The sequence below is a fragment of the Vespa crabro genome, chromosome 16, assembly GCF_910589235.1.
Source record: "Vespa crabro chromosome 16, iyVesCrab1.2, whole genome shotgun sequence".
NCBI classification, from domain to species: domain Eukaryota; kingdom Metazoa; phylum Arthropoda; class Insecta; order Hymenoptera; family Vespidae; genus Vespa; species Vespa crabro.
Genome location: NC_060970.1, coordinates 1,488,163 through 1,509,841, shown reverse-complemented (window position 1 = coordinate 1,509,841; position 21,679 = coordinate 1,488,163). Strand labels below are relative to the sequence as shown.

Genomic DNA, 21,679 nt, shown 5'->3' with positions numbered 1-21,679 from the left:
GAACTTCGTACCAAAGAACTTAATCGACAGGAATCGATAATGAATATGTCATTAGGAAATAATCGTGCGGGAAGTCGGTACTCGTCGCGCAATAGTTTAAACCAATGCGCCGACGCCAGTGCGATCGCCAGAAGTTTAAACGAAGAAGATCATATTCACGACAATGAGAGGATAGAACCAAGGCCTCGATATATTAACTCTTTGAGTGCTGAATACTCGTGGCCTATGCAGTCCGTACGAACGGCGCGCTGACGATCGTCGGGGACTGAATGAATACTCTTTCGTGCAATAGAAACAATTGCCGAACATATACATTTGACCATAGTACCCTGATTATTTCTGCCAGGCGCGTATTTGCGTCCATAGTCCATATTGATAGCATCTGCCGAGCGCGTATTTGCGTTCATAGTCTATATCGATAGCTTTCGCTAGACGAATATGTGCGCCCATAGCACTCAAAGGGTTAAACAATCGCCTTCGGGGATACCGGATTTAAAATTGAGAGAAATCACGAAAACAATTCTGTGATTTGATGGATATATGTTCCGTGTTACAGTTTGTGCGAGCATACAAAAGGGTTATGGACCTGTTCCCTGAACGTCCTTCTGTGGAGGTAGAAGTAATGATAGTTCTCAGAATTCGGGCCAAACTGGACGGACACCCATATTCGGTCACAGAGGACCAGGAACTGCAAACGAAAGAGCAATTAATAAGCTCATTAAAAGCAGCTTTCCAACCGGCAAAGTCTGCGAGCCATTATAAGGATTAGCTAGCCAATATTTTTATGAAGGCTAACGAGAGTCTTAGATTACACCGAAAGCATAAAGGAATTAAAGCAATCTATTTGAAATCCTTTTATGCTAATAATTTTCACACAACTAAACATAGTTGAGCATTTAGACATTTTCCGCATCACTAATAAATATAATTTATTCGATGTAATATATTAAAAGTGTAAGAATGATGATAAAGATTTTCAAAGTTTAAACTAGCTGTTACAAATTACAAATTGCAAAAATATAATAATATAAAGTATAAAATAAATGAATAACATTTTTCAAATTTGCTACTTGCATTTTCTGATATAAAATTCGAACGTAATTCATAAAATAATTGGAAAGCTGCAAAAAAATAACAATAAAATGCATTTTTTGCTGCTTTCACCTTCCGACGCGAACACATCGAAACTCTTTCTTTCCGAACGGATGTACTTGTAAATTAATATTTTCGATAAATTTTTAATTATTTAAACAATCTTTAGTGTACGTCGGATAGAGTAAAGTATTATTTAAACAATAGTACATTTTTTTAAACATAAAAATTCGAAAAAACAAACTATAATAATTTTAATATAATATGCGGATACTTCAAAGATATTATTTCTCCACGACTGTGGAGGCGGAAGAACCTAGTGTAGTCAACCACGAAATCAAATCATTTCAGACTAACAATCTGATCTTATTTTAGTATTTTATCCCTACCATTGTTACACACAATTTCAATTGCAAAATGGAAAAGTCGCTGAAAGAAAGCACTATCTCAGATGGCAGCTCAGAAGAGAAATCCACCATTGCGTTATGCAGTGCATCGGGACCTAGGGTTTTGGGGAGTCCCAACATCTGCAATAAAAAAGAGTCGGAGCATCCTTGGAATCCTTCCGGACTTAAATTTAAAAAGAAGTTTTTTGCGAGCACTTTAAATGCAAATTCTTTGCTGAAGGTTGGTAAACAAAAGGAATTAGAACTACTTCTGGATAGAAACGATATACAAATTTTAGCAATACAGAAGACAAGATTTTTGGATAAAAATGTGACAGAAATAAAAGATTATAGAATCTTTAATCGCAAGCCTGCGATTAAAATTATGAAAGGAATGTCAATCTTGGGAACAGCCTTTCATATCCATAAAAGATTATTAAACTGTGTAACTGAATTCAAATCCTGCTCAGAAAGGATGTCTCTTTTGACAATGAAATGCAAAAATAAATTATACACTTTTATTAATTGTCATGCACCAATAAATAAAGACAACAAGAAGAACCCAAATAAAGTAGAGGAATTCTGGGACGATGAAATGTCAAAAATTCCAAAATCAAATGTAGTGATATTACTTGGGGATTTTAATGCCCAAATAGGAAGAGAGAGAATTCATAGACCAATAGTGGGAGAATATGCTGCACACCAAAGAACAAATAGAAATGGGATGAGATTGATTACTATTTGTAAAAACTATCAAATGAAGGTAATGTCGACTTTTTTCAGGAAATTGCCAAGAAGAGCTAAAACATGGATTTCTCCAAATCCAATGCTAGGTGAATTTCATATAGATCATGTAGCTATATCCAAAAGAAACATGACGGAAATTATGAATGTCAAGGTAGTAAGAAGCAGAGAATTTGACTCTGATCACTATTTGTCTAAAATCAAACTCATAAAACATCAAACAAATAAATAAGTACAATACAAATAGACTCCAAATTACACAAGAAACTTTGGAAACATTTCAGGAAGAAATAAAAGTAACTCATCATGGAAAGTGGCAAGATTTATCTAAAGAAATAACGAACGCAGAAAACATTTGGACTAGCCAAGCATAGAAAAAAAACCTTGGTGGAAACAGATATGTGAAGATGCATTACAGGATAGAACAAAACAATGGAAAAAGTGGAAATGCTAGGGGAAGACTGAATACCATGACCAATTCAAACAACAAAGGAAAGACACTGCTAGAATAATAAGAGAAATAAAAGATCTTTCGAAAAATCACAACTTATCGACATGAAAAACAACTTTGTTAAAAATAATTCACGAAATTTCTATTAGAATTTTAAGAGTCAACTAAAGGGGTATCAAGCGCCTAGCATATGCTTCAAAGATGAAAATGGTAAACTTGGCCTAAGCAATGCGGAAAACTGTGAAATACTTGTGAAACATTTTGATCAACTTTTAAACTGCCCTGAACCAAAACATAAATTGGAATTCTCTGAAACAACTGAAAATCTGGAAGAAGATATATCACCTAATGCTGAAGAAATTAAGGAAGCAATTAACAATCTAAAACATAATATAGTGGAGAAGACTCTATAACAGCTGAACTTTAGAAATGGTCTCAATCAAAAATCATTGAAGAGCTGCAGTTAATCTTTGAAGATATTTGGAGAACAGAGAGATTTCCAGAAGAATGGAAAGTAGATCTAATTCACCCATTACATAAAAAAGGGGACAAACAGAATGTTGATAACTATAGAGGTATCTCTCTTTTGCAAACTGCATACAAGGTAATCTCAAAAATATTGCTGAATAAAATAGAAACAACACTTGACAAGCAACTGGGCGAGTATCAAGTTGGATTTCGAAAAGGTAGATGTTGTTCAGAACAAATTTTTAACTTAAAATCCGTAATTCGCCATAGGCATTGAAATAAGTTTCCTAGCATTTGCAGACGATTTTGCTATAGTGTCAGACAACCTAAAAAGTGCAACAACACAAATCAATCTCTTGGAAGAAATAACTAACAAAGCAGGTTTGAAAATCTCCGTAGGAAAAGCTAAATTTATTACAAACATCAAGAACGCTCAAAAATTTTTAACTACAGATATTGGTTGTGGAAAAAGTAAAGAAATTCAAATACCTGGGAGAAATAATTCAAGAAAATGGTTTAGAAAAATCTGCAGTAGAAGAAAGGTTACGCAAGATGGAAATACCGTATGGTATCACTAAGAATTTTTACAATAAAAGATGTTTATCTAAAAATCTTAAAATAAGGCACTACGCTACAGTAGTGAAACCGGAATGCTTATATGCGAGTGCTTGGTACTAAATTATAGATTAGATAAACTAGAAGTATTGGAAAGGAGAATCATGAGGAAAATTTTAAGTCCAGTGAAAACAACAGAAGTATGGAAATTAAAATCTAATGATGAAATATACAGGAACATAGAAGGCATAACAGAAACGATAAGGAAAAAAAGAAGACTGCAATTTTTTGGCCATATTTACAGAATGGATGATTCCAGATTAACAAAAAGGATACTTATGTACCATTGGGAGAAAAAGGCAACAACTAGCTGGATTCAAGAGGTAAAGAAAGATCTAGAAAGAAATAATATAAGTGAGGAAGAAACAGAGAGATTTTTAGAAAGAGGGTATTAAACATGAAAGGATTCCAAGGAAGATTAAAGAAGAAACCTGGTGCAAAGTGGTCTGAGGACAGAAAGAACCAGCATAGTGAAAAGATGAAGGAATATCGGAGGGAACAGAAAAGAAAACAGCTAAGTGTGAAGAATTGAAATTGGCACGTGGTCCTTAGCAGGCCTCATCGAAAGAAAAAGAAGAAGGAGAAGAAGAAGAAGAAGAAGAAGAAAATGCATTTTTTATAATGCATTTTATTATATTTTAAATATGAAGTTTCAATTTTAAATATGCAGTTTTATCAACGATTATTTAAAAATTGAGCAAAATTTTTAGTAAACTTCTTCAATATTTGATCAAGTAATTGCGGTCAGAGCGATTAGTTTTTGTCCAAATAAGAACGTTATAGACGATTATAATCTTCATTTTTCTCAATTCCCGTGGATAAAATCATGTTGTTCCCGAAATCATTAACAAATTACATTATTGCAAAAACCAATCGACTTTTGTGTATTCCTATTTATTTATGCAGTCTCCCAATAATTGATAATACTAATTATATTTACTTATTGCCATTGTTAATATTAAATTAAAACCTTCGCTAAACAATTTACAATAATGAAGTATCAACAAATCGATTACACAGATATATAATATCGTAAATATTCCACAGATTCGATTTTTTACATTTTTATTATTTTTTCAGAATGCATATCATACTTTTATCAGAATTATGGAAAGTGTTCTAATATTCAAATTATGTACGATTTCTTAGGATTTACTTATAAGAAACTAAAGAATCCTCCATCAAATATAATTGACTGTTTAGCTTGTAAAAATGCGAAAAACATTTCGTGTTGATATTTGTACGTATTTCATTGACGTATTTGTACGAATTTACAATAATTCGTCATTCATTATTCCTTTGAATTGAACTTTTCTGTGGACATAAATGTATATGGAAAAGCAAAATTTCGTTTTTTCGAAGATATTATAGAACTATCACTAGTGTCACTTTCATAATCAAGTATAGAATCATGTATATTTGAATTATTCACATTTTTATCATACATTTCAAATTATAAACAATCATCATTACTCTTATTATCTTGAAAATCAGCGCTCAATTCGCCTATTTTCGGAAATCAGAATGTGTGCTATTGAAGACTGCTGGTGAATGGTAATATTTCCTCGGTAAACCAAGATATAACAAATTTCTTTCGCAATATCCACATCTTAAAATACCAGACATACACACAAAACAAAGATTATACCATCATAGCAGAAACATCGATTTATAGAACAAAGCTGGAACGTCACCGCTATGGTAGTATCGATCGCATAGGGTCAAAATCATTTAGGTTATCATACAATTTTACAATTACTGTTTAATTATTTCTGATTACAAACTACTAGTAATAAAGATCTTTTTGAAGATTGCGAGTGAAGCTGGCTATTCAAATAAGTCAAATGTTGTTGCAAATAATAGTAGAAGCTTTCTGTTGTCGGGTAAATACTTAGAAATAACTTTTAACAGTAAATAATGACCAATTGATCGTCAAATTAGAGTTTCAATGTAATAGTTTATGCGTTTGTAAGATGTAAAATATTAATACTAACAAATAAATTTCGGATAAAGAGCTAGTGATAAATTCAATGTTGTATATTAGAACATATCGCGCAAGTTGCATGATATATTGTATTTGTACTTTTCATAAGTTCATTCTGTTACAGTAGATCATCCTTTTGGACTAAATGAGACAATCACATTAAAAATAATTAATGTTATTGTTATCAAAACCATCAGCAGATAAAATATTTGTTAGTTACACAAAAGATAAATATCAAATTCTTTTGTTAATATATAATAAATTTTACGAATGAAAACAATTATCTATTAATAATAAGTTTTGAGTATTTTCTGAATGGACAGTTAACTGCTTATGAGCATAGAAAACATTACAAACCAAAGAAGGCATTAAAAAATACAAACTATAGTTCTTTCTAGTACGTAATTGTTGAATAGCTTACAGTGCAGACCATAAGAAAAAGAAATTAAAGATATTTGCCATAGTTAAAATATACACTCGTAGAAATGATCAACAGAAGTTTTTTTTTAAATATTTTTAAACTGTTTTCATTATAAAGTATAAGTAATCCTCGTATAAGGCGGTACTTAAACAATATGGCTTGGATATAACGCGGTCTTGGAATTAAAAAATTTTAACTTGTTACTTTATATATTTTTAAAAATACTTATATGCATTAGTTTTTAATCTTTCGTATGTTGGCATAAAAAATCGATGAAATATTTGAAGATCGTAATCTGTTCGTAACTTTTACAATTTTATATATGTACTATCATTTACTTCATACTTTGTATGTTATCTTAGGTTTATGAATTACTTTAATTAAATAAAAATGTATTTCTTTTGTCATGTGTTATAATTTTAAAAAATATATAAAGTATATAATTTGAAAAGAAGTGTAAACAATTTGAAAAGGATTTGCAACGATTTTTTTTATTATATCCGAGTCTCGTTTAATATGATTTATATTACACAACATTTCTATGAAATAGAACATCAGCGTTATACAAGGGTTACTTATAATCAAAAATAAAACTGATTGAAGATAGTATGTAAAAGTGAGAATAGTGAAAGTGAAAATGAATTTGTAAGAAACGTAAAAAACGTAAAGAAACGTAATGGCATATCCTAACTATTCAGAACAAATAGAGGACTCAAAACTGACGGATGAGAGGATATATCAGAAAAGGACGATTTACCACTTAGCTTTTCTTATAAATCTTTTTCGTGAACCGCAGGATCACAAATATTTCAGGGCATAAAAGAATCGTTGGATTTTATAAAATTATATTTCACGATATTGATGGATAAAACAATATCATATACATTGATGGATAAAATAATAAAAGACTAAAGAATATGCAAAAAAGAAGATAAGTGAAAAACAGTTATCTAAAAATCAATTAAATATTCGTAGTAGATGTAACACATAAAGAATTTATGGCTTTTATATTGGAATAATGCTTACTTTAACTCTTATCACTTCATTGCGGAACTATCATTCATTTGTTCCTTAATACTAAACCTACCACGTGCTGTGAAATGACCGTTTTTAAAATTTCGTCTAAGATTTCCTGTATACAACATTATTGTATCGCCATTTAACTTTATAACTTTTCCTATATTAATATATGTACAATCCATTTTTCAATTTTCCCAACTTCTTTTATTGTTCACTATCTGAAAAAATTTGTAGCCTGTCTGGCCTATCACGGTCATTTGATCACTTGCACAGTTCATGTTATTTACAACGAAATTTTCTAGAAAGACATTTCTAGAATTATTTTAAAAGTCTATTGTCTTTGTCTTCTAAATTATCTTATCCACTATGTAAAAAAATACGCAATTCGAAAAAGTACTTAGCCGTCTTTGTGTGACAATACGATCTTGTGATTCTTTCATAAAGTATTAAAATTCCACAGAGTCTTATAACGTCTACAGAGTGTATAACAGAGTGAATTACGTGTTATAAATGCTGGTATCAACAAAATGAACAGAACCAACAATATTTTGTAATAGGATTAACATTTGAACTTTTTTCTATTTATGTATCCATTTTTGCCTTCCACTAGTTCGGTTTATATTTTTATATTTTAGTTTTTACTTTATTATTTGTATATTCATCCTAAAAATGTCTAGACAATCGAAGAATATCAATTTATTCGACGAAATATATAATATCGACGAAAATTGTTCGGAAAATGACATAAAATTTATAATATTTTCAGAGGAACATCGGGACCGACAGGCTACACTAAACGAAATATTAGAGAAAAGTGTCGGCATTTCTCTTGATTATTGATCATAACACAATCGAGTGACTTAATGTAAATATGAAAATGCATGGAATTAGAAGCATTTCGAGTGTTGAAAACAACATGGGATTTATCTATTGCAATATTATATGCATTTATTGGACTTCTGTATACTCGCAGCGCAAATAAGGTAGCACACAAAGACATATTATATTTATAGAACAAATAAATGGAATCCAAAATTTTTCTCCACAACTATGAGTTGAAATAACTGCATAAATTATAAGGTTTATTCGGTTTAACAATAGAAATTAACGAAGCCAACTCCTACAAACCGATAAATTCGCTTTGATATCTGGCACAAGTATATGGAGAGCAAACAAAACTGTAATAAAACAAGACAACATTTTTCTATAAATGAACAATTGTTTCCAATGAAAGCACGGTGTAGATGTATTCAATACATGTCCAATAATGGTTCCTTCCATGGTATCTTATTGAAGAGGTAACACCTCTACTTTTAGCGTGGAAAGATAAAAGGACCCTCACTTGATTGACAACTAGAGATTGACAACTTGGAATGACTTCCGTAAAAAGGATTTAACGAAGTGGTATGAAAGATAATATTAAGAAACCTAATACTATAGTAAATTATATAAAATGTATGAGTGGCGTTGATCGAACAGATTAATAAGCTCCGACATATTGTTTTCTCCGAAAACCCGTGTTAAAAAAAAATCGTAAACATTTTTTTGGGCTAGGAAATTTGATTGATTAATTCGTACATACCCTATAAACTTGAGAAAAAGAAAAGAAAAGAAAGACTTACTCATTAACGCAATCTAAAAACAGTTGTTCATCAATGAAGAGAAAATTATCGCCAGCCTCGTGATCGAACGTCGACGTCAAGCATCAATGAATCCTGACTAAATGGAAATATCCATGTTGTCCTGAAAGGAGTGAAGAGGGAATGTAAGATCTGCTCTAACTGAATTAAGACTGTATTTCTGGCTGTAGATCTGAAACCTCAAATTATTGTAATATGTGTCCTAACAAATTAAAGATGTTTCTCGGGCATTGTTTTATAAAATTTTATATAAAAACAAAAAGAATATAATATTTAAAGTTTTGTAAAGCGTAGAAATAAAATTTTATTATTTGTATACGTTTGTTTGAGTATAAATCATTTGAAAGTACTTATAAACATTTACCTAATATAACCAAAATCTTCTCAAGTTGCTAGTTGATTAAGCGACAAAGTTGTCGAGTGCAACGGGTTAATGTGTGCAATAGTACAGTGCGTAATATTTTATGAGTTGCTTAATATCTTGGGAGAGCAGCCCGTACATAATATTTCATAAATGAAGTTAATAGAAAGAAACGATTAGAATTTGCGAAAGAATATGTTAATATTCCTATGAAGTAATGAAAACTTTTTATGTTGAGATATTTAAGTGTTGAAAGTAAATTTAACATATTTGGTTCTGATGGAGTATGTATTATATAGAGAAAAAAATACCGAATCGGAGACAAAAAATTTGCAACGGGAGTAGGGTAGATCACAGTTTGAAGCTGCATAAATGAAAACGGAGTTAGATTATTCTATTTTATAGATGATATGGACGAAATATTGTATATGTAAATTTTAAAACATCTTCAAGCAATTGTAAATAAAACTGAATTACAACGCAACTATATGTTATAGATTATGATTCAAATCATAATGCTTAAAATATTTCACGAAATCAAATCAATTAAAAATCCCACCGCAGTGTGCAGACTTAAAAGTTATAGAACACTTATGGGACTATATTTTATAAGGCATCAGGTAGGATTTTGAATGATTCTTTCTAACCCGATCAAAGAGAATACGATTCAGATATCAGCGCAGAGGATTTATTTGATCCATCTTCTGTGTCCATACATACTGCTCCTCAGTCGAAAGATATATAGAAAGATTCGCAAAATATAGCAAAGTCATGCGATCAGATTTCATTGTAAAAGGATAACATAGCAATTTTTATCATCGTATGCGGAGCGCCATGCCACGATTAGAACTATTGAAACTCCCTAAATGTAAGGACTTGATGCTGGGACGGGCACATGTGACTAATTTAGGAACAAAATATGAATATCTTTATCGGTCAAAGAAGTAGATAACGTTACATTGCGTACCGAAATACTAAATTCTATCCTAGAATCACTTTTGTCGTTAATGCGGGAGCTGTGTGATCCAATCGGTCAGTATATCACAAACAACTGTGATTGACAATTGGCCATACATTTAACAGAGGGTGGGAGAGCTATTCGACCAGGAGACTTGGATGATATGCATATGCAAGAACATAGTAAAGATACTTGAGGAGCATGAGAGAGAAGGAGAGAGAACTTAGAGTTGGGCGATCATAAAGGGTTTATGAAAACATTTAATAAAGCGGCAGAGATATCATGGGGAGCAAATGAAGAAGCAAATCCTGACGTTCATTCAAAACTGTGTCTAGATTGCCAGTTAAAAAAGTTAGTCGTGATCAAGAGTAAACAACTTATGATACTCATTGACACGTACGGAGCTGCGTTCGACAAGGTCGCGATGGATGTAGTGAGTATAGATATATTTTATCAATATAGGATCCGCTCACAATAAAGGATTCAATATAGGAAGCATTCCATCGTTGTATCTCTCTGCAAAACCACCCTTATAGATATTGCGAGCACAATGATTACTCGCTTAAACCTAATGTTACGGGCGGGTTCTCCACCGCGGTATTTCCGCTGAACGGAGCGCCGCGACATTACTGCACGCTACGCGACGTCGTAGATGCCTTCAGTAGCATCTTATGGAGGACCACTATAGTGGCCCATAGTACCTCAGTGGCATCTTATGGAAGGCAGTGGCCTTAATATATATAACAAGCACTATAATGACCCGTAATAAATCTGTATATAGGTAATTATATAGGTACTTATATAGTAAGTATATAGGTTGTATTTGAAATACCCTGACGCGATTATAAAAGTGCAACAAATGCAGAGCCACTATAGAAAGAATAATAATAATAAAAAAAAAATTGGAATCATGTTTGTATCCACATAAATGTGTAAGTATGTATCATTGCTTGGTACGTCCTGATAAAGTAAATTTTTTAGACACAATACAATGTAAAGTGTTCAAAGCAAAAGTAAGACTCTGCTAGACTTTTTGAAATGATACTTTCTCAAAAATAGATTTTTGAGAAAATTTTGTCATTAAAATCGCTAATTTCTTGTTGCTTGTTAACGGAGCTAAAGTGAGAAACTCCTCTGAGCCAAAAATTATTTAGTAAGACTGTAATTCTAAGGATAATTCTATAGAACATAATAATTGGAAAAACTAAAGGTGTATAAATAAGATCTGATTTATTATGCACAAACTTGTTTTTTACATAAATTAGGGGTATCAATTATACTTTTAATATAATTATTTTTGAGGACTCATGAAAAAAATATGTATAATAATATCCTTTCAAACTGTGCACTTCTTATCATTCGAAATATTAATTAACTTATTACCGATTTTAAACATTTTTTTATGTGCTGGAAAAGTGATTGTAACAGTTGATTTGTTTTACATTTTTATAAGATGTAAAATTTTTCGTTGTTATTATATATGAAACTGATTCTAAAAAATACTTTAATAAGCGATAATTTTTAAGCAACGTAATGTGCATTACATATTTTTTTCGTGACATGCAAAAAGAATGCTATTTATTTATAATTGCAATAAGAAAGGTTAGTAACATTATTATACAAGGTTTGATACTTCAGTATTTTTAATAGTTATTTAAATAATTATGTTCCATTATAGATTACAATGTTTAATATGCTTTGATATACATTTGAGTCACACCATTGACCGTCTTTAAAAATATTTTATTTTTATCTTCTGTCTCTTTTTTTTTATTTTGACTCGTCTCGAATTTATTAGAGAGACTTGGAAACCTGGGTCATATGTTCTGTTTACCTCTAACTTCTCTTCTAAAACTATCTTTACTTTGATCAATGGTGTGGTTATTCGTTTTTTTGTCCCTTGCATATAGGTCCACTTCTATCATCGAATTTCTTCCATTTATTCTGGTTTCCTTTCTATTTTCCTTTTTGAACCAACAGGAGTCCTCTGAATGATATCTAATACCTTTGTTTAGTTTTTCACAATTCTTATATGGTTTCTTTTCTTCAAATTTCTTCTTATTATCTTGTCTCTCCTCTTTCTTTTTTGTAAAACTGTTCTTACTAGATTTTCACATTTTTTTATTTCTTGTAGTAATTCTGTTGGGCTTTGACAATTTTCTCTATCTATTTTATCTCTTATGAATTCTGGTAATCCTGCTGCTATAAGCATCAACAGAGTCTTTGTACTGATATTGTTGTTCATGTCCAGTAGTAGTTTTTCTTTCCTCATAGCGTACTCTATTAGTGAACCTTCTTTATATCTGTAGGATATTTCGTATATACTTGTACTCCATCCCTTGTCTGCAAGTGATTTCAAGAATATTTGCTTCCATTCGTTCCAACCAGCCTCCCTTGTCAACGCTGTTAGTGTTGCTGAGTGCCAGTCTAAACATGCCCTGTCAAGGAATAATCTTAAAATCTCAATTTTCGTGTTATTTTCTTTAATTTCGAATCTTCGACATTCTTTTTCAAATGTCTCCAACCATTGTTCTGCATTTGAGTGTTTACATACAAATTTTTCAATCATGAATTTTTCTGATATACATCTTAAATCTATTTGATATTCTTTCTGCTGTGTGAGTTCTACTATGTTTGTTTCCACTATTTCTTCTAGATATAGATCATGCAACATTATATTGTCATCTTCATCAAAATACGTACTGCCCATTTCCTGTGTGCATTTAATCCGTATTCTTTTTTCTTGTCCTCTTTAATTGAGGCTTTTTTCCATTCTCTTATAGCTTTCTGTTTTTGTTAATCCGCTGTGGTTACTTGCAAATTTTTCATTTTCTGGCAACACATATTTTTTTTGTCCTAAGTTGTGATAGAGGTTATTATGGCAATCATATTTGTTTTTTTGTCGCTCGGTGATGCCACACATTTAAATGCGAATTGTAGTTTTCTTGCTATTATAAACCAAAAATTGTCGAAAGGGTTAACATATAAAATTCGAGGCATTGCGCTATATTCTTACAGATCAAACCAACAACTTCCTAAATTCATTGATAAAAGCGATAGCGAGGAAGTTACGAATTAAGCTATATAAAACAACAGCATTTTATCTGCAATCTAACGGGTCGATCAGGAGATCACAACACGTATTAATGAAATATTTTAAACAATTTACAAATAGAGAAAAAGAATGAGACGAATGGCTGGATTGTTCTCTTATAATACCAGCATTCACGAAAAAACACGCTTCTTGCCTCACGAACTTGTTTTCGGGAGGATAACTCGGATACCGACATCAGATCCATTCTTAGAAGAAAACATGGACCAAATATCTCTAGAGTACTATATCAAGTTAGTTAATAAGATTAATTATATGCAAGTGGTAGCGCGACGGAATCTTAGGAGAACCAAAAAGATGTCAAAAAATGATGTCAAAATATTATAACCGTAAGATAAATCCTGAAACATTAAAAGAAGACGAAGTCTTTCTGCTGAAAATATCGATCTCCATCAAAATTTGGAGTTCGATATAAAGGTTTGATATAAGATTCTAGAACTGCTAACTCAAAATAATATTAAATTATAGATGGACGGAACAACAAAAATAGTGAATTGTAATAAACTAAAAATATTCAAGGATAAGTCGAGTAACATTCTGTTTCAAAACTATGCAGGCGTTAGCGATAACGACAATAATCGTATGTTCGGCCAAAATCTACTTTCAATATCCCCATGCAAACGCCGAACTCCATGGAAATCTATATCCAGCTCTTCTAGCTGGCAGAATACGAACAGACAAACGTCGATTAGCCTTCGAATCGGCAAATGTGGGAGTAATCGAACTTTCACGATAATCAAAGAGATCAAACTCTACGTGGACGCAATAATCAGAGGGTATATGCTCCATATGGTATAAGGTTAGAGTTTGCACCTGCTAGGAGCTCCTTAACGCATCTTCTCTTTCACGTGGTTCGTCAACCATCACCAGGAAAGCACAGAGAGGATTCTGCGAATAGCAACGAGCCAAGTGCAAGCATAAATAATGACCAGCCAGTGATAATGAAAGGAAGTGATGTGACTCCAAACCCTGCATCAAGGAAATCAGTAAGGTACCCTATATTAGAGAAAATAATAGATGCGCGCTCGGAAAACGTTTTGAAGAACAAAATCTCCGGACGATTTACTTAATGGTGAAGATGTCACGTCTTCCTACCTTTATGCCTAAAGTACGTCATGGTGGCAGGAAATACCTATTACGTCGGTTATTAAAGGAATTCTAACACCAAACGAAAAATTACAATAACGCACTGGGTGTCGAACCCGTGGAAGAGAAGAAAGAGAACCTTCCACCGTACCGCTTGATGCCCTTGCAGCCATCCAGAATGTGGATTCTCCCCACTGGATCTTCCTGTCTTGGATCCTAGGACTCCGAGGTATTTGGAGATAAGGCTTCAGCATCGTCTGGAATCACTCTCCCAAGAGGTAAGAGAGCGTTTGCAACGTCGCTTCGACATCCTGTTTGGTGTCGATCTCGAGCCAGAAGAACTGCCCAGCCAGGTTACTGCCGAAAAGGCACAAGATCTCGTGAAAGTCGAAGCTGCTTAGGAAATTAGTTTTATTAAGGTCCGTGCCTAGTGAGACGTAACATATTTAACCGTTTGAGTGCTATGGGCGCACATATGCGTCCAGCGAAAGCTATCGATATAGACTATGGACACAAATACGCGCTCGGCAGATGCGATAGCAGTATGGGCTATGGACACAAATACACACCTGGCAAAAATGATCAGTGTACTATGGTCAAATGTATATGTTCGGCAATTGTTTCTATTGTTCAACATTCTGTCTCTGTCTGCGACACTCGCATACATCGTCACTTAGCAACGATGAAAAACAAAATTTAGTTTTTAATAACTGAAGTGACGCCACTTTATTTTCTGATAACTCTACTTTTATTTTCTGATAACTCATTTCATTTGTTACGCCGTACAGTTGTAACTGTTACATTGGCATATTGTCGTATTAGACTTATAGTGCACGTAATTTTCATATTGTTATTTACCCCTGTTTCATACTTTTAAAATGTGTGCCAGTTATAAAGAAATTATTACAAGAAACGACAGTGATGACAACTTGGATGAAACGGCAGCTTTAAGTAACAATTATGATGACGAAATACAGGTACCACACGAATATGTACTACTCAGACTACTATGACTATACTATCTATTACTATCATCAGATTCGGAAGATACAGAAAATAGCGTAAATAATGGGATAGTTATACGTAGAAGGAAAAATAAATGGCAAAGAATACTTAGCATATCTTCCGATGAGGATGATTTAAATTCAAATTTAGAAAGATTTAAATTAGAATTTAGAAAGATCCGACTTGAGTGAAGTTCTTCCAACGTTGTCATGGTCGAAAAACGATTTCAAGCCCACACTACATGCATTTAACATAATAAAACATAATAATAACATAATAAAAATTCTAGAGTAAAAGGAAATTTAACTCCAGAAGCTACGCCTTTAGATGCTTTTCAACTTTTCTTTTCAGAAGGGTTAGTTTCACATATTACTGAGGAGACGAACAGTTATTATAAATTTGTTATTGAAAATACTACATTTAAAACGTATTCTCGTATTAATACTTGGAAAGACTCATCAATATGTGAGATGTACGGATTTTTGGCTATCATGATGTTAATGTCGCGGGTGAAGAAATTGACTCTAAAAGAGTATTGGTCGACCGATGACATGTTAAAAACTAATATTTTTCGAAGAACTATGGCGCGAGACAGATACATGATATTATTGCAAATGTTGCATTTTAATGATAATAATGTACAAAGTGATGATTCATTGATATAAATACGACCTATAATTGATACTCTGAAGAACTCTTTCTCACAGTCATTTTACCCGTACAAAGATTTGACATTGACGAAAGCCTTATGTTATTCAAAAGTCGGTGTTATTTTAAACAATTTATTCCGTCCCAAAGAAGTAGATTTGGTATCAAATCATTTATCCTGTGCGACTGGACAACAAACTATGTATTAGATTATATAGTCAATACCGGAAGAAATACAGATATTGTACATAATTCTACAACCATTGGGCAATCAGCAGATGTTGTTATGACATTTTTACATCCATACCTTGAAAAGGGCCATACATTGATAACAGATAATTGGTCCACAAGCCCGCAATTGTATAATGTACTTCATAAACATAAAACTAATGCGTTTGGGACAGTAGGGAAAACAGAAGAGATATGCCCCATATTGAGGGATAATTGACAAAAGAGCAATTTGACTACAGATGTACAGATAATTTATTGGCATTGAAGTGGCGAGATAGAAAAGATGTATGGATGTTATCAAGTGCTCACGAACAGAAAATGATAGAATCTGGTCAAAGAAATTATCTTACAGGATCGCCAAAGTTAAAACCAGAATGTATTGCAGATTACATCAAAATGGGGTCTATAGACCACGTTGACATGGTTCTAAGTGCAATTAATTCATGCAGAAAATGTCTAAAGTGGTATAAGAAGTATTTTTTCCATTTAGTAGACATCTCATTATATAAGTTGTATGTCCTGTATCAATGTATGACTGGTAAAAAACAACAATATAACGATTTTCATCTGTCACTAATCAAACAACTGCAAAAATACCTTCAAAATAGAAAACAAGCGGGCGGTGGCAAAAGAAGTGTAGAAAACCTACCATTTCGTTTGACTGAGACATTTCCCTTTAAAAATTTGAAATGCAGAAAGAAAATCGACAAAAAGGAAATATGTTGTCTGTAGAAGACAGCAAAGAAGGAAGAATACACTATATGAACGTAAAAAATGCAACGTCGGATTATGAGATGATACTTGTTTTGAGATTTATCATACGTAAATCAATTAATTTTCCTATTGTTTTTTCTTAAAATATCAATGTATTAAATTTTAATTTTTTAAAATATATATATTTGAAGCCTTTCCATGATTATATATAATCCTTTTTATAATTTGTTTAATTTTCTGATTTTGAATATTCAAATACATTATAATTATAAAATTACTGGGATTTCACATTCTAGCAGGTGAGTAAACAGTACATATTGAAAATAAAAATGTTTTCATTCAATGTGGTATAGACAACGGAATAGTAATTGGATTGTATACTATATTATAATGTGTCATACACCGTCAACGAGATCCACACTGCGCGAAAAAGTATTCAATCCCCGGCGATTGTCAGCACCAGCCGCGTGCCGTCCGTACGGACTGCATAGGCCACGAGTATTCAGCACTCAAAGTGTTAAACCGGATTCCACCTCGTTTGAATCTTTATTGCGGGAAATAGTAATCGTACAGAAACAGGTAGACGATGCGCAGAGCGGCTCATGAGAAGCACGTGATTTATCAATATGCGCAACCGTGGACACGGTTCCGACCTACGATAAACGAAATATAACGATAAATAATTTTATTCGAGCATGCAAACGCGCTCGTGAATTAACACCGCTAAATAGCGAGGCAACAGTAATTCGCCTGATTATAAATAATCTCAGCGGTTTAACTTACGTCGTAGAAGATCGGGAAATATTTACACTAGACGATTTATGCAACATGCTACGTAGGAATTTCGGTCGAAATCGTCCTTACAACAGTATATGGCTGAATTAAATAACATCTGCATGGAACCCGACAAGCACATCTTGCAATACATAAGTAAAGTTAAATATTTACAGCAGGCAATTTCCGAGGAAGAGATTTTTAAAGCTAATGAGTTAACGGAAGAGAAAATTAACGAGATAGAGGAATTTACACTGGTAAGTTTCTGCGAAGGTCTGCTGTGAGATTACACAAACAAACTACGTGTACGGACAGATTCGACGCATACGGGAAAGCACAGGAACATTATCTGACGATCAAGCAGTACTGGCTACGTCACTAAAGATAAAAATAAACCAAATTTCTTAGGGATAGACCGTTACACAGTAGTACAATGGAGATTGAGGGTAGACAATCGCGAGAGATAAATTTCAAGCCGACACCAAAATTTTATGCGCACTGCAACAAGATCGGTGAAAGAGGAGTGCTATAAAACAAAACGAATACTCGCGTAGGAATCGTTCTCCCCCTTCCCCGCAACCCATCGAACAACACCGCATGCCTAATTCCTATGCTCCGAGGAAGAAATGCAAATATTGCCAAAATCTCGGTCACATAATCGAAGAATGCCGGAAAAAGATGTAGCACGAAAGGAATTCGAGAAGCGCAATGTCCTTTCCGGGACTAGACGCGATCCTGGGAAGCACCACACAAATGCGTGAAAATCGTAACTGAGGAAATCCCGTCCACATCCGCATAATTAAACTTGAGAATAACTCGGAAACACCATCGGTGAAAATAATCTCCAAAGATCTAAAAAAAGAAACAACATTTTTAATCGATACAGACTCAGAACGAAATGTATTAAAAATCGAGAAAGCCGACGATGAAATTCTCGTTGACAAATCACGAAAAATAAAATTAAGTGAAATTACCGACGAGATTATTTTGATCTATGGCTCTTGCACTATTGATCTGTTTGGATATTCGCTGGAATTTCATCTCGTATCCAACTCCTTTTCGATTCCTCATGGTGGGATTCTCGGGACCGATTTCCTTAACAAATTTGTAGAAATTAACTTTTTAAATAAAAGCGTGTCCTGGAAAAACGTAAAGATTCCATTTATTGCGCCAGAAGAAAAAATAATCGCAGCCAGAACATGCGATCTATTGAAAATAAACGTTTCAAACACGAATATAAAAACGGGCTACGTTCCGTTATTAAACTTGGGGGATGGCATCTACGTCTGCAAAGCAATTGTATCTAATGTTGATGGACACGCGAATATAAATCTTTAATACTCAGAAGGGTGTGAAAAAAGTTTAAGTTCCTACAGTCAAGATAGAAGAATTCGAAATAGTCGACGAAGCGAATGACTCCGCCTTAGGGCGTGACTCACACGCATCCGACAACATAGAGAGTGCTTCTTACGAAGACCATGCAGGCATAACGTAAAAGAATACGAAGAAAATCTAAACCGAGAAATATCTTCCGATCCCTCTTTTCTCCGTACAAAACTTTCTCACTTTGAACGACCCTGCAGAGCGATCTCTAAAATAGATGAAAATCGTTTCAGACAAATACTATAGTACATAAATTTAGAAACGTTGAATAAAAAAAAGGAGTAGCGAAAGAAATGATTAAAAACGCTTTAGACCTATTCCACTTACCCGGCAATAAATTAACACATACTCGATCTGTTAAACATGCTAGGCACAACACCGATATATCGATTCCCGCCGATCCACAAAGAAGAAATTAACAAACAAATAAACAAGCTAATAAAGAATGAGGTGATACGACCATCTGTGTCACCCTATAATTCTCCTTCATGGATCGTACCAAAAAAGGCAGAATCGAATGGAAACAAAAGGTGGAGGCTTGTCATTGACTACCGCATGGTTAACGAAAAAACAATTAAGGACAGTTATCCTCTACTCAATATAACCGAAATTCTAAATCATCTGGGTAGCGCTAAATATTTCAGCACTATTGACTTAGCTTCGGGTTTTCATCAAATTGAAATGAATAAAGACGACGCACAGAAAACAGCATTTTCAACCCCATACGGGCACTACCAATTTACTCGCATGCCCTATGATTTAAAAAACACACCACGAATGTCTCAAAGGCTGATGAATTCCGTTCTCTCCGGATTACAGGCAAGCGAACTGTTCGTTTATCTGAACGATATAGTTATATATTCGAGGTCCTTCAACAAACACGTCAATAAATTAAAAAAAACTCTCATATAGGTTAAGAGAGACAGGACTCAAGTTACAACCAGATAAGTGCAACTTTCTCCGAAAAGAAGTCGCTTATCTGGGACACATAATAAGAGCCTTAGGAGTGAAACTTGACAGGAAAAATCAGTGCAGTAAAGGAATTTCCGATTCCCCGAACAGTAAAGAATATTAAAGAATTCCTACGGCTAGCGGGATACAACAGACGTTTTATTCCTAACTTTTCCGCTATTAGCCTATCTCTGACGAATCTGTTAAAGAAAGACGTTCCATTTAAATAGGAAGAGAGTCACGACCGCGCATTTAGCCACTTAAGGGACCTCTTATGTAAGGAACCTCTCCTTCAATATCCTGACTTTTCCAAAACATTCATAGTAACTACAGATGCTTCAAAATTTGTCATAGGCGAAATTTCGAGTCAGGGAGAAACGCTTACACATCGCGTTTATTAAATCAGGCCGAGCAAAATTATTTAACAATAAAGAAGGAATAATATTCGCAGTCAATCATTTTCGGCCGTATTTATACGGTAATCAATTCAGTTTGGTCACCGATCATAAACCCTTGGACTGGCTGAACTCGATAATGGATCCAACTTGAAGATTGATCTAATGGTGAGTTTAACTAGCAAAGTACGATTATAAATTATTTACAAAGCAGGCAAAAAAACGTAAACGCCGATGCCTTATATCAAAACCCCATAGATTCATATAAACAAATCCATCCGATAGCAAGGACCAGCTCGAGTGACGAAGATCTTTATGAACCAAGAAATAAACGATTTACTTTTCAAGAGTCCCACGAAAAACGAAGCATTGACTCTTCGGTAACGCAAAACGAAACGTTTCAGAAAACCATCACTACATACGACATAACCAATGTAACTCGAGACAAAGACAGAAATGATAACGAAACGTTAACAATCCACGAAAACAAAACAAGCAACGAAGAAGAAACGTTCGAATACATAGACAGCAATATCATAGAAATAAAAGACCGAATTAGAATGAATAACGGAAACATCGCGTATTTTGTCACGATGAATGGAACACCTGTCGACAATGGGGCAAAAGAATTAGCTCCGACCACGGTGAATTATCCGTCATTACCAATGTAACCCTCGGTAGGGTAAAGGTTATGAGAAAAAATGACAAAAATTATTTTATAGCACTACCCGTCAAAGAAAGAATATCATTCTCTAACCAACTAGAAACGTTAGACGAAACTCTTTATTCTCTACTTGACGCAGCTATCGAATTATAAATGAACACGATAGGGATAGCTGAAAGACCAGTGGCTGACATACCCTGGGCCGACGTAAGACGAAAGATCCGCTCAATCTTTTCAAGAAGACAAACGAAAATAGTTATATTAAAACATGAAAGTTAAAACATAGTGATACCGAAAAAGATCGAACGAATTGAGATAATCAATAGTAATCACACAACTCCCATTGGAGGTCATAAAGGTTTATTAAAAACATACAGTCCAACAAAAGTATTACTGGCCGAAATTAAAACACGACATCCAGAAGTTTATACAAAACTGTCGCAGCTGCCAAACGAAGAAGCTCATTAGTTTAAAAACGTATCAGCCGATGACAATCACAGACAGCCTGAATGGCATTCGATAAAATTTCTATGGATATCGTGGACTCGATGCCCATTACGAAATCAGGGCATAATG

At 33.6% G+C, this 21,679-nt stretch overlaps 1 protein-coding gene and 1 pseudogene across 1 annotated transcript; both read left to right on the top strand.

The window, feature by feature from the left end:
- The first annotated feature begins 1,509 nt into the window (after positions 1–1,509).
- Positions 1,510–3,819, top strand: LOC124429781. The gene is made up of 5 exons (XM_046975442.1): positions 1,510–2,376; positions 2,823–3,068; positions 3,131–3,359; positions 3,412–3,612; positions 3,662–3,819. The coding sequence occupies exons 1-5, from the start codon at positions 1,510–1,512 to the stop codon at positions 3,817–3,819; spliced, it is 1,701 nt and encodes a 566-aa protein (XP_046831398.1).
- Positions 3,820–11,410: 7,591 nt separating this feature from the next.
- Positions 11,411–16,991, top strand: LOC124429763 (annotated as a pseudogene).
- The last annotated feature ends 4,688 nt before the right edge of the window (positions 16,992–21,679 follow it).